Source organism: Cloeon dipterum, chromosome 4 (assembly GCF_949628265.1).
Source record: "Cloeon dipterum chromosome 4, ieCloDipt1.1, whole genome shotgun sequence".
Taxonomy (NCBI): domain Eukaryota; kingdom Metazoa; phylum Arthropoda; class Insecta; order Ephemeroptera; family Baetidae; genus Cloeon; species Cloeon dipterum.
The window spans coordinates 9,371,432-9,384,168 of NC_088789.1; the positions used below are offsets into that span (position 1 = coordinate 9,371,432).

The window sequence follows — 12,737 nt, forward strand, 5'->3', positions numbered from 1 at the left end:
TTAAACCAACGAGCGCGAAGGGTTGTTAGTTTTTGGTATGAGAGGCAGTGTGCCGCTGCTGCCACGGCCTGAATGGAGGTATTATTGAATATGTGTGTTTTATGGCCTCGGCCCGCTCTCGTCTGCTGCCTGGCTGGCTTGCTGGCACGGCAAAGCCCCGCGGATTACCCGCTGCTTTAGCTGCATTCTCAAAGACTTTTCGAGCGCTCTCTGCTTTCATTCCACCTCTCGTCCCGTGAATTATGGGCAAACTTTTACCTGCCGCCTAGCACCAACCCGCTTTTTGGCTTTATATATTCCTGCAGCTGCTGCTTTATTTTAATACATTAGATTAATATATTTTTGCCGGCTTTGTCGCGGAAATTTATGCGCCAACAACAGAATGCATAGATGATTTTTAAAACCATAAGGTGACTCGCGCAAACTTTGGTAATAAATCTGGAATAAATCAAACAGGGTGTGCCAGACTCGCGCCCCTAGTGGAGAGATAAAAAACACGTTTGACGCCGATAGACTAGTGTTTTCAGGCCACGTGTGCAAAAATTTCGCCTGCACGATTGGCAATATTTCACCGTGATTTACCGTCTGACTCGTAGCATGATAATTTCACTACTCTTACTCGATTGCAGATTTTTTACTCTCTCCAAATAGCAGATGCTATACTTCCATGAATGGATGTAAGAGTGACGGAATGAATGAATAACTTTGTGAAGGGAAACATAAAAAAGGCAACAAAACCCTGCGGACTTGCTCCACTTTAGAAAAATGCCATTTAAGTTTGTATCAGATTCGGCCTTTCAACATCTGCCGGGAAATAAGTAATTCATAAGGGCTCGAAAGCTTGAGGTTCGCGAGCGGCTGAACTCGCCTCGGGTGGTAATCAGCGTGCTTCTGTCACGCCCTGTGTGGTGATGGGAGCACATAGTGGAGAAAAATGAGCGAACTACCCTTTCCCATGGGTCGCGGCTGCCGCTGGCTCAGGAGCCGGAAAAAAAGACAATCTGGCAGTTGGCAAAAATGAATCATCTTTGAAGCAGCCGCCGGATTTAGCGTGGCGTGGTGGGTAGAGATGGCGAATTTAATTTCATCTGTCATTATCGCTGCGCTCGAGACTGACGCGGAAATAAATGACTTGCGGCCTAATATCTGCAGCCCATCAACAAGCTCCGCCGCGGCTGCAAACACGACTGCCGGGATTTATGAGTTATGAACCATTCAACCAGCAGTCTTTTTATTGCGAACCGGGCGGAGAAGTGTGGAACGGATGTTCCCTCAAAAGATAAATTCGCTGAAGGCAGGGTTATTTACCTGGAGACTAGACCTTCTTTTGCCCGGAAGTTGTTCATATTTCATTGAGACCACCTGCAAGCAAAATAGATTGACTTTTGTTATTAATAATGTCTTAAATTAAATTTGCGACATTTGCTAAAAATTGAAGCAAAATTGAAAAATGATCACTGAATGAACTTAATGTATCAGGGATGTGCAAAGCATAATCTATTTTTCCCCAATTCCTCTCTGGGGCAGATTTTTTTAACGTGCACACTTAATTCCCATTCAGGAGGCTGTATTAAAACAAAAAACCTGTGGAACGGCAGTAAATGGCAAGTGGCCCTTGAGTGGGCTGGGTCCCTGTGCGGCCTGGTGCGCCCATGTTATCCGTTCGCGGTGTTATTGGGACCCGGGTTTCAGCATTCGTGCCAGTGCAGTGCGCGCCCTTCCCGGCCTTGGACAGGGATAAAAAGAGCAAAAAAATACGCATAAAAGTTAAAAATACATCAATTTTACCTTTACTAGAACGTAAGAATAAGTGGTTAAAATGATTAAGCATTTCTAATACATGAACAAAATCAACAAGAACTATTTTTTCAATTTTCTTTTAAGGTTACAGTAGGGCAAATTAATTTAATATGACTGCGTTAAGCGTATGCTAGCTATTTGACTCGATTTTCTGCACAATTCAACTCGAGCTTCTCGCGCTAACTTTCCAATTTCCAGCAAATTAAGCTGATCCTAATCAGATACGCCGGCAGCACATTCGTTCCCCCTCCCCTTGTCGCATTTAATCAAAGGTGAAACTTAATCTTCAAAGCGGCATGTGCTTGTTAAACCCTGAGTCCGCCTTGCAAATCCGCCTTTGTGCTCTCTCTCTCTCTCTCTCTCTCTCTCTCTCATCTCTATATCATCGCAAATTCCCACATACACACACTTCTTGTGATCCTGGACCGTCAGCAGAGAGTGTGTGTATTTGCAGACCCATTGAGGCGCCCCTCAGCCAAATAAGTGGGAAGAGGCGCCTTTGATGGGCGCCCCCAATGAATGAAACAATGGTTTCGGCGCCGAGACCGCAACACACCTGGCCAAATAGTCGCGTGCTTGTGCGTTGACCGCAGCCTAACTGGCTCCTTGCCCCAGCCGGAAGGTTCCAAGCAGATTGTGGCGTGCAAATATTGCGGCATAACGCACTTGCTCTGTTTGCCATTTGGCGGGAACTCTTTATGCGGCTATACCCTTCATGATTATATTCTAACTGACGCAGCGCAAGTAAAGACTGTGCTATAAACTAATTAGTGCAACATTAAAATCACAAATCAATCATTGTGATATACCGTATCTTTAGGTTTGTCTGTTCTTTAAATTAGATAAAAATGCATATAATTTCATAGATTTGAATTGCATTTACTTTTTTCACAAATAATCACTTAACTTGATGCGCATTCTTCTTCTCAATTTCTGTAGAAAAATGCTAATTTTAAAGATCGGTATGTTTTCCTTAGTTATCATTTTCTGATGTTTAAGGATAAACATTTTCACCTGATCCATTTTTTAATTTGGTAAATTAAATGTTTTCCTCACCGTGTATGTGCCTAATAAACATTCTATTGTCTAAATATAATCGCCTGAACGCGATTAAAATTTACTCTATATATTAGTTCTCCAAATTATTTTCAAAAGTGAGCTGGATATTTATTTAAAGAGTTCATACTATTAAAAAATTCCCCTTAAAATGGATTGCAAGTGCCGAACACGCGTGTGCATATATTTCAACTCTGCATTGCGGAAGGCAAACACACATTACTCGATGCTGCGCCAATAGGAGGAGTGTAAACATATTCTGCGCGTGCATTATCATTCTCGCTTCTGGTTTGGGGAGTCTGGCCTGCTAATGATTTCGCCACCGCTACCGCTACCGTCGACTGACTGTGAGAGCGCTTTGTTTAGATCGTAGCTCCTCTTTTCATAGCTCGCGGCCTCATTCGAGCGTTCGGCAAATATTGAATAATTTCGCGGATTGCAACCAACAATGGAAGGGCAGGTCGAGCGGTGCGCCCGCATCAAACGGGAACAAACGTGCAGCCTCTCGATAGTTTTATTTAATTTTTCCAAATGTAATTTAGAAAACTCATTTATCATCCCAACATGAACTTTTATGAACGAAAAATATTGCTCTCACATAAAACAAAGCTATATAGAGGCCTGAATTGAGTTATGAACTCAACTCGCTAATGGATTTACCAACTCACGCGACAATGTCAGCGCAACAAAAACAAATTTTTTACGTCCGCTCACACAAATTGCAGGCCAATTTATGGCTGGGCCCATTTTGGCACTTAACCGTGCGTCGACCAATCAGCCCGCCGGCGGCGGCGGCCGAAACTGACACGCAGCTGAACCGTCAGCGCCCGATCATTGCTCGTTATCGCCAGATATTAGTGGGCGTACTGTTTTGATAGCAACTGCCGCCATTAATTCGCAAGTGGGCCGTGAAAATAAACGCAGCAACAGCAGCAAGGACGCCTTTGATCTCTGGCAGTGCCACTTTTGCTGCACCCGCCGCCGCCGCCGCTGCCAACGCGCCCTCAAAGTGAAAATTTGCATAGCGTTCAGCACCGCTGATGAGCCCCGCTCATGGTGTTAAAGTTTGAAGAGAGGCTCAAAGAGGGACTTTGAAAAAAATTGCCTCAAATAATACTCAAAATTTGTCATGAAAAATTGAGCAAAGTTCATTCTGCTACGGATTCACGGAGCATATGTAGTGAATTATTAAACAAACAAGAAAATGCTCGCCAAAGCTCCTTCCTTGGTGTTTTGCTCTGCTGTTTCATTACCTAACAAAGTTGTGCACGCAAAATTTAGAGTTTATCCCTATGCAGCTGTTTCCCGCCATGATTAATGCCACGCTCGTGATAAATTGGGTTAAAAGCAGCAACAGCAGCAGTGAAGTAACGTACCACCGGTGCACTCCCGCGAGCACCTTTCATCTAGAATTACAAGCACACATTAACAACTCGCCCATTCTCTCTTTAGTTATGTTCGAGTCTCGAATGGCAACCCTCTGATTCGCAACATTATCTGGCCTACGCCGGGGGAAGGGGTCTAATGCTCGGTCACCTGCTGTTGCTTTTAATTTTCCCTCGAATTTCGACCCCATATATTTTTCACCCTCTTTTTGCCGCCTTAGACGTCGACGGGCCGGGATTACGTGGCGCTTTATTTCACCCACCGGTGACGTTGCTGACAACAGGGATAACTTTCAGGGATGAACTGATGATGTATTAGCTAAGCGGGGAGTGATTGATTACTAATTTATTGATATTTTGCAGCGTTCAGAGTCAGTGATGCGAGTTTAATTAGCTGACATTTTTTATCCTCTTCTGGGAAAAAGTAGAGAAAGTTGATTGATAGATCTTTTTGCTGTTTGAAAGTTTAACAATAGATTAATTTATTTCCGTCATAATTAATGACAAGCAATTCATCGTGAAGTGATAGTTAATTTATTTTTTCTTTGACAAAAATAAACTAAATCACACATCAAAGGTTTCAAGTTCCAATGGTCTCAAAAATTGCGAAAAACCAAGAATATAACTCAACACGATGTAGATCATGAAAAAATGTTTGAATAACAAACTACTACATATTTTATTGGACGCCAACAGTGTAGGACTATTAAAAATTTTTAAGAGGCAGCTTTTGAAAGAGGCAATGGTTTAAAAGGGCATTCAAAAGAAAGTGGAACATACTATATAGTCAGTACTCGGATTAAAATAAATGCATTTCCATTTATCAGACATATTTGTAGGTGAAAATTATTATAACATAAAGCAGCTAACAAAGCAGCAAAGAAAATGAGCCCATGAAAAGAGTAGCTTGTTAACATAACTCGATCCTTAAAATTTATTTTAGTTCAATCGGCATTTTTCATAGCAGGTCTTAAGGGTCAATCGATTTTCGTTTTAAATTCGCATAATTTATTTCGTACAGTACACAATCCATGTGAATTTTTTACATTTTTACTGCATAGAGGTATTTGTGAAAATTAGGAGAAGGCTTTGTACATTCTCCCGATGCTCTCCTTATTATTGTCTTAAGATTTTACAGTTTGTCTCAAAAGGGACGAAACATTAATCAGTCACTGGTGTGCGACTCGCCTTGTACTTTTAATGATTTTTGGCACTTCATAAAAAATTTACTGTTAAACGAGAGCCGAGAATTTGCAATTCAATTTCAGAGCGCGCAAAAACACATTCGGTGCGTGCCGAAAGCTAATGAGCGGAATTCCCTTTCAAAGTTGCACTTGAGGTGGTGGCACCAGAGTGTAATTTAGCACGGCGGCAAAGCTCTCAGCCGATTCTCGGACCGTGGAGGCGGAACGTATTAAAATTCAGCGCATCTGGAGACGAGGGGCCATCTTGTTTGTGGACACACGCGACGAGGAGGCTGCTGACTGAGTGGGAATTCGGCGGGCACAAAGTTGTAAATTCGCAGCCCGGCGGGACGTGATTAGTTTGCATGCCGGGTGCGCGGCGGCGACGGCGACGAGGCGAGAAGGAAGTCTCGGCGCGTGTTAAAAATGCAAATCTCCGTATAGCAGAGCGAAAGCGAGGAATGAAATGAATGGAAATCCGACGGCGAAACGAATCCGCCACCGCACCTCTCGTGTTTTATCACATAATCCGGCAAACTTGGTAATTGAATTAGCCCATTAACATATCTGCAGCCTGCTGCCCGCCCGCCGCTGCCCGCACCTCTCTCCCTGTCGCTTTCTTGGGAATTAATTTAATGATATTTTTTATAACTTTGTGTGTACACAGCCTGCGAGCCTTAATTCATTTTGCGCCTCGCCTACCGTTCTAGAGAAACCCTGCAAATTGGATAAAAATTGCCTGCGCTCTTGGGATACGCCTGGGACACAATAATGCAGAAATTTATTTTTTATTCCATGGAGTAATTGACATGTGCTGCCAGAAAATTTATCGTACAAAAATCTTCAGAAAAGCTAATGCTCCCATGATATTTAAAAAATAATTTGTTTGAACTAGCGCCTGCATGTTTTTTTTTTAAACGCGATCAACCAACAACCATTTCACTCAAAGGGCACACGTACAATAATTAAGTTGCAAAGCCTTTAAAAGCCTATAACTAAAATTATGATTACTAATACAGAATTAACATCCACAAATAAAAATGATTCACATAAGACGTAACTCAATGTGTTAAAACCGCAACAAGCAAAACTCTCTAATACCATTAAAGGTTTTCTTCCATCTCTCCGAACTGATTAATGTTTCCAGTTAGAGTGAAGTTTATATATATATAAAACTTATTTATTCTTACGATAATTTTTCTAATTTAATCAATATTATTGAAAAGTCCTTGTTGCATGAGGCATCTGCAAACTGTAGAGCTTGCATGATGAACAGCACTGGATCACGGTATATTTTTGCAAACATAGTCTAGCTTAACACAGGGATACCACTTCATTATATTTCATATAAATAGAATAAAAATAGAGCAACGCTCCAGTTCGTATATTTAACTTGGAAGCGGTTTTCGCGCAGCAAAGCACTCACCAATTGATTAAAATGCGCAAGTATGGTATGTACGTTGTGTGCTTAACTTTTTAATCTGGAGTGGAAAAAACCCCGACAGCCTTCAGCGTGGAATACGGGTCAAGTGGCAGCGTGGAAATAATAATCGTGCGCATAAACACATGAGAGAATTGGAAAAGGTGGAGAGTCGGTAAATTCCCCTGCCGCCTTAACCATTTTTTTGTTCGCTCGCCGTTCTGTTCTCTCTTTCTCGGCAGCATAAACTTTCGGCTGACTGCACTCTCCGGGACTTTGACGGGGGTTGTTCGCCTCCAGGGACCTGCATTACGACTGCACTGGGGAATATCCGTCCCCGTCTACGGAGGGTGGAAACGCAAATATGCCATGATACGGTGCACAGCTTAATATACTACGCGCGGAGCAGGTACGCCCGAGAATCGACACGAGGTGCGAGTACAGATTTCACGCCAGTGCATGACGGCAAACAAAATTTCAATTTTTTTCGCTCCCCCGGCCGTCAGCTACCGGCCGGATTGAAACGGGGAAATGGAAGCGCACGACACACGCACACACAGGGGAGTGAATAATTCAGGCGGCGAATTTTACGGGCGCAACGAGATGAAGTTTAAATATTAAATACTGCAATTCGCCTTTATATCTTATTCTCGTGGCTTTAAAAGTGACAGAAGGTTATTATGAAAACGTCCATTTGTGTGGCTTTACGCACACCGACAGGGGCGGCGCGAACAATATTTTTTCAACTTATTTTCCACTTTTTTTTTTTTTAAAAAAATCCTTCTCTAAGGCACGTGCGAGAAGACTCGCGGGGAACACCGTTCCTTTTTCAGCTTGGATAATTTTTCCTTGTTTGCTCATGCCTGGAACTTATTTAAAAAAATATTGCAGATTTTTGCTAAATAATCAAATTGTAATCCTTCTTAGCGAAGATAGTTTCAAAGTAGTCTTTATTATATGGTTCTGCACGGAAAATATTCAAGAAAATATAATATCTTACACATTTTGAATTATATATATTTTTTTAAAAAAAATGGCAAGGCTGTCTTTTATTAGATGCTCTATTCATTTTGGTTTGGAAATTGTAAACGTGTTTGATGCACCTGTACTCAAACTTTAAAATTTTATCAATATTTAACAGCAGGAAGAGTGGTTCTTCTAACTGGCCATTTATAATTTATTGTCATTTCCTTGAAATTTATGTTTAAAATTAATAAGAAATAAATGCCATTTTTAGTAAAATAATGAGTTTTCCTCGTCATTATATTTTTTGTAACTTTCTGATAAAAATTAATGAAAAAGATTTGAAATTCATGAAAATATGATTATTAATTTTCTAATATCATTAGAAGTTATAAAACAAAATTGTGGTGTCGCCTGCAAACTTGGAATAATAGGTTATTTGTTCTACGCCGTTCAAACGCGAATAAAATTTACATGTTTGCTGTTGAGTGACCATAATGCGTTTGAAGAGCAGCAATATGAAACTTTTCCATTAGCGCTGTAGTGTGGAACCCGGCTAGTTTGCGCACGATAATATTCTATTACTAAACGGCCCTTTTGTAATGCACCATGGCGTTCCGCTTGCTCAACAAACATATGCAAACAATTTGCTACGGTCTCCCGCGCACACAGGGACGGAGCCCGGTGCAGCGAAATGCAATAATTGCATCCGCGAGCCGTTCCATGCTTTAATTAAAGCAGCTGCATTTCGCGGCGGGCGCGCGGCCGCATGATTAATTATGATGAGTGGCCGCATGCATTAGTCATAAAGTGCATCATTTATTTCCGCTGCGGCTGCACTTGATGCAAGCCCAGTTCTCGAGCACATGCTGCGTGTGCTAATTTTGAGACCCGCTCGAAAGTTTCGCGCCGCCCGTCACTTTCCTCGGCCGAGCTAATGACCCTTGCACTGAAATATGGTGTTTAGCACTTATTTTTCCGCCAAGCTCGGCGTCGGGGGTGGAATTTGCGTTTAATTAATTATGAGACTTCCATTAGAGCGTATGCCTTGCTTGATGATAATTAATGTCCTTGTGCTGGCAAACCACTGCTTACGGTTGCCTCGCTAGGAGGAGGGTTGTGTGCAAAATGACGCTTTTTGTTCTTTTTGGCAGCAATTAAGTGCTTTTGTGTAAAAAGGCTTGTGTACAACTCATGTCTGCTTCATTACCTCGGCTCTGGAAACGAGCTAATTTTCCAGCCATAGCTGCGTAAAATGCCCCAAATATTCACGTGTTGGGCTGCAATTTTGTCAAGGACAAAGGAAATGCAAAATGTTGTTTAGCTCTTAGAATCACTGAGTTCCTTTGGTTTTATCTCAGTGATGCTAAATCAACTGACACTTTTCTAGAATGCTGACGAGTTCCAGTATAACACCTCGCGAGTGTGATATTACATGGCAAAGGAATTCAGCCCACAAAGAGCCACTCTGGCCTCCCTCTGCAAAGAGGACTTTGAAGCTCTGCATGCACATCGTGAAGCCAAATCACGCATGCATACTGCAACGCAGGCAAAGGAGCAAACTTGCGCGTCGCAGGTGCACTAGCTCTGAATACAGAAGTGATTTTTCGAATGCAACGGTGCAAGTTAGGCATACAAACATACATCATTTCTAGCAAGGCAAGATCACATGCAACGCCATTCTACTGAGTGAGGTATTCGCTTCGAACTGCGAACTAACGACAGTTTTTATATGCACCGACATAGTTTTTTTTTCTTTCAAATAGTTGTTCTTATATAGCGTAAACGTGAACTTGAGATTACCAAAACATTATTATTCCCTTTTTCTTGGGGGTTTAAGTTCGTACAATAGGATAGCTAGAACATTTCACTATATAATTGATCAGTTAATACAACACTAAACATAAACAGTTCTAGATAATCCAATCATATTTAATTTTACTCCTGTAAAATGTGTTATAGTAACTAAATTTCGCTAAAATCCACGACGCAAAGTTACTTTGCTTAACTCCATTAAAAAATATTTCAAACCTTCCAACCCTTCCAACTTAACGAAAATAATTTCTAAATTTTTGGCACATACATCTATCGAAAAATATCCTTTCAGAGCGCACGTTGGAAATGGTATATAGGAAAATCCTCATTCAAACTCGAAAAACCGCGTGCGAACGACCAGCTGTCGGCCTCTCAACGGGTAAAAATCAACAAAGCTCTCCCCCTCAGCGATTTTGCAAAAAAAAAAAATTGTACGACAAAAAGTGCATAGCAAAGCGTCATTACGGAATAATTATTTGGCTTGCTTGTGTTCCGACTGCGACCATTGCTTTTTGCCCTAATGGAATTTCCCTGTTGACCATGCACCGCAAAACAACGTTTACAATATGCCTCCAAGCGAGCTTCGTAATGGCTCTCTGACAGAGCAGCGGAAAAAATGGTACTCGCGAAAGAATAAATATATGGAAGAGCGTGTGTAAGGCGGCGGCGTCGGGGGCGATTTTTCACGGCCGTAAATTATGCACGACGCAATGAGCGAGTGCGTGATTTGGTCAGGCCATCCATTCATACATAATGCTTTCTCTCGCTCGCACTCTGGCCTGCGAGTGACAATTATGCAGCAGGGGAACCGCCGACACAATGGGGAGATGAGGTAGCCTTACGGTCAGTGATGGTGAGTTATTATCCTGTTTACCCTCGCACCACCTCTCCAGAGACCGATAGGGGTGTGTGCTCTTCCGCCTTTGTGCTGCCTCCTGCGGCATCGGCTCGCACATGCATGCAGTGGATTTGTCGCCGCGAGGGAAAATACATTGTGCGTTGTGCAGCCTGTAGACAGATTTCTCAATTCCGGCAGGATAGATACATGATTGAAATTTCAACCCCCTACGGATTGGCACTAAAATGATGGAAGATTTTCTGATATAAATGGGGTTACATTGTTTCGTTTCATTATTTGAAATTTAAACTATATTCATTACACGCCATTTATTTGAAAAATGTGACTGCTTTCATGGACTGTATTTGTGAAACTCTCTAATTTAGGATTTTTTACTTCAGGCCTCTAAAATTGTGAGTAAAAAATTACCCCGTATTTTAAATTAAAATTAGAGTGGTAAATTTACTGTGTTAATTTTTAACTGGAAGCTTTTTACTGGTGAAATAGCAAATCTATTTTTGTGCCAAAAAACTGCTTGTATTTAAATGGGTTAATACAATTTAATTTTCTTCTGCCACATTAATGAATCAAAATTTATTTTTTTAGTTGTAATTTCAATTTGAGTCGTTCAATTGCTTAGAATATTGTTTTTTCTTCAAATTGACAATCAAAAGAACAATTTTTCTAAAAACATATAAGAAAAATTTTATAGACAAATTTCTATTTTTCTGAACTACAATATTAAAAAAATATAATATTTAGAAAGAGAAAAAATAAGTTTTAATGTGTATGGTGCTCTGAATATTTTGGTGCTGTCGCAAATGCGTAAGGTTTGAAGCAAAGTCTGCCTTATAAATTAGTTATTTTGGAATTAAAATGCAAGCATATTTAATTAATGTATCCCTAAAGAGAGTGAGGTGGTCACAGGTCCAAGCTCAAGTACCAAATAATATGATTTTTTTTATATTTACAAATTATAGTATGATCTGTCGCTTTAACGCAACTTCATATTTTATTACAAAATGGATCTCTTATTGCATATGTTTAATTAAATATTATGAGGCCTATAAAGCAATTGTTCTCTTGCTCAAAGTTCAAAAGAGAGCAATTTGTATTAAAAGCATATGTAAAAATGCAGAGAAAAAACAGCGTGCGTTGCTAAAACCTCTGAAACACCACTCGGCCAATTTGCATGGCAGAGAGTCGTCGTCGAAAAAGCGGCGTGGCGGCGAAAAGCACTCGAGGCTGCAACAAAGCTGAAATTAAATCGTCACTTTGTCAGAGAGGCGGCGCGGCCGCGTTCGAAAGCAAGCGGCCCTCTTGAACACACACAGATGCAAATCGCAGCATCAGTCACCCCTTTTTTGCAAGCGAATTATTCACGACGTTTGCAATTTAAATTATTTTAATCCAGGAACACAGAGGAGCCGTTCCGAACTTTTATTCAAATGAGGCGGCGGCGGCTTCGTTTCCATCGTTCGCGCATTGTTTGTCGGCAACAGATTACCCTACTTATTTATTTAGGCACAATTTATCACCTGACTGGAATAAATTTTGGCCAATCGATTGCATCCCTCTCTCGCTCGCTCTCTCTCGACGGGGCGAAGCAACACGTACACACGCGCGTATGTAGAATTAGAGGACCATGCCATTCCACCACGTACTGTACTCACCGGCGCGTGTGTGTACGCGAGCCCTTGCGGGGAATGCTCTCGAAATGCAGAAACAACCCCACAGGACTGCCTAATGAATAAACATTCGGTGAAAGAGGCACAGGCAATGGGAGTCGCGCGAATTTCATTCGCAGTTACCACGCACGCCCCAACTCCAAATTGCTCTTCTTCGGCTTTTTATGAGGACCCGATGAAGCAATAAAAGGAATCGGGATTTCAATTTGTGATTTGTAGTGTCGTAAAAATTGTCGGACAGCTTTTATGGGCAAAATTTCAAACTAAATTAAGTTTAAATCTATATAGATAATAAAAATAGGATTTAATGAAAATAATTCTTCTTTCCAAAAATCAGCCAATCTGAGCGTACATTTACGTACCTTCAAACATGTGAATTTACAAGGATATATACTATTTTATTATAAGTATCACTCCTGAATATGAAATGGCTACACGCAAAAATTACTGAATGATAGTAAAAAATCTCAACCTGAAGAGCGGAATTTTCAATTTCCAAGTAAAAAATAAACTGTCGGCATTTCATTGCAGACGCCATATTATAATTTAAATCGTATTCGGGGCCGCCATTATTCGTATTATGAAGAA

The 12,737-nt window shown here is 41.1% G+C and overlaps 1 protein-coding gene across 8 annotated transcripts in view; it reads right to left on the reverse strand.

The window, feature by feature from the left end:
• Nucleotides 1–12,737, reverse strand: part of LOC135941659 (leucine-rich repeat-containing G-protein coupled receptor 4-like) — a 106,409-nt gene that overhangs the window by 27,162 nt on the left and 66,510 nt on the right. For 6 of the 8 annotated variants that reach the window (XM_065487274.1, XM_065487277.1, XM_065487276.1 and 3 more), the window contains one exon: nt 1,309–1,362. The exons of the other annotated variants lie outside the window; for them this stretch is intronic. In XM_065487274.1, the coding sequence (XP_065343346.1) occupies nt 1,309–1,353 (45 nt within the window). In that variant the 5' untranslated portion in view covers nt 1,354–1,362. The remainder of the gene's footprint in view (nt 1–1,308; nt 1,363–12,737) is intronic. 8 annotated transcript variants of the gene reach the window in all.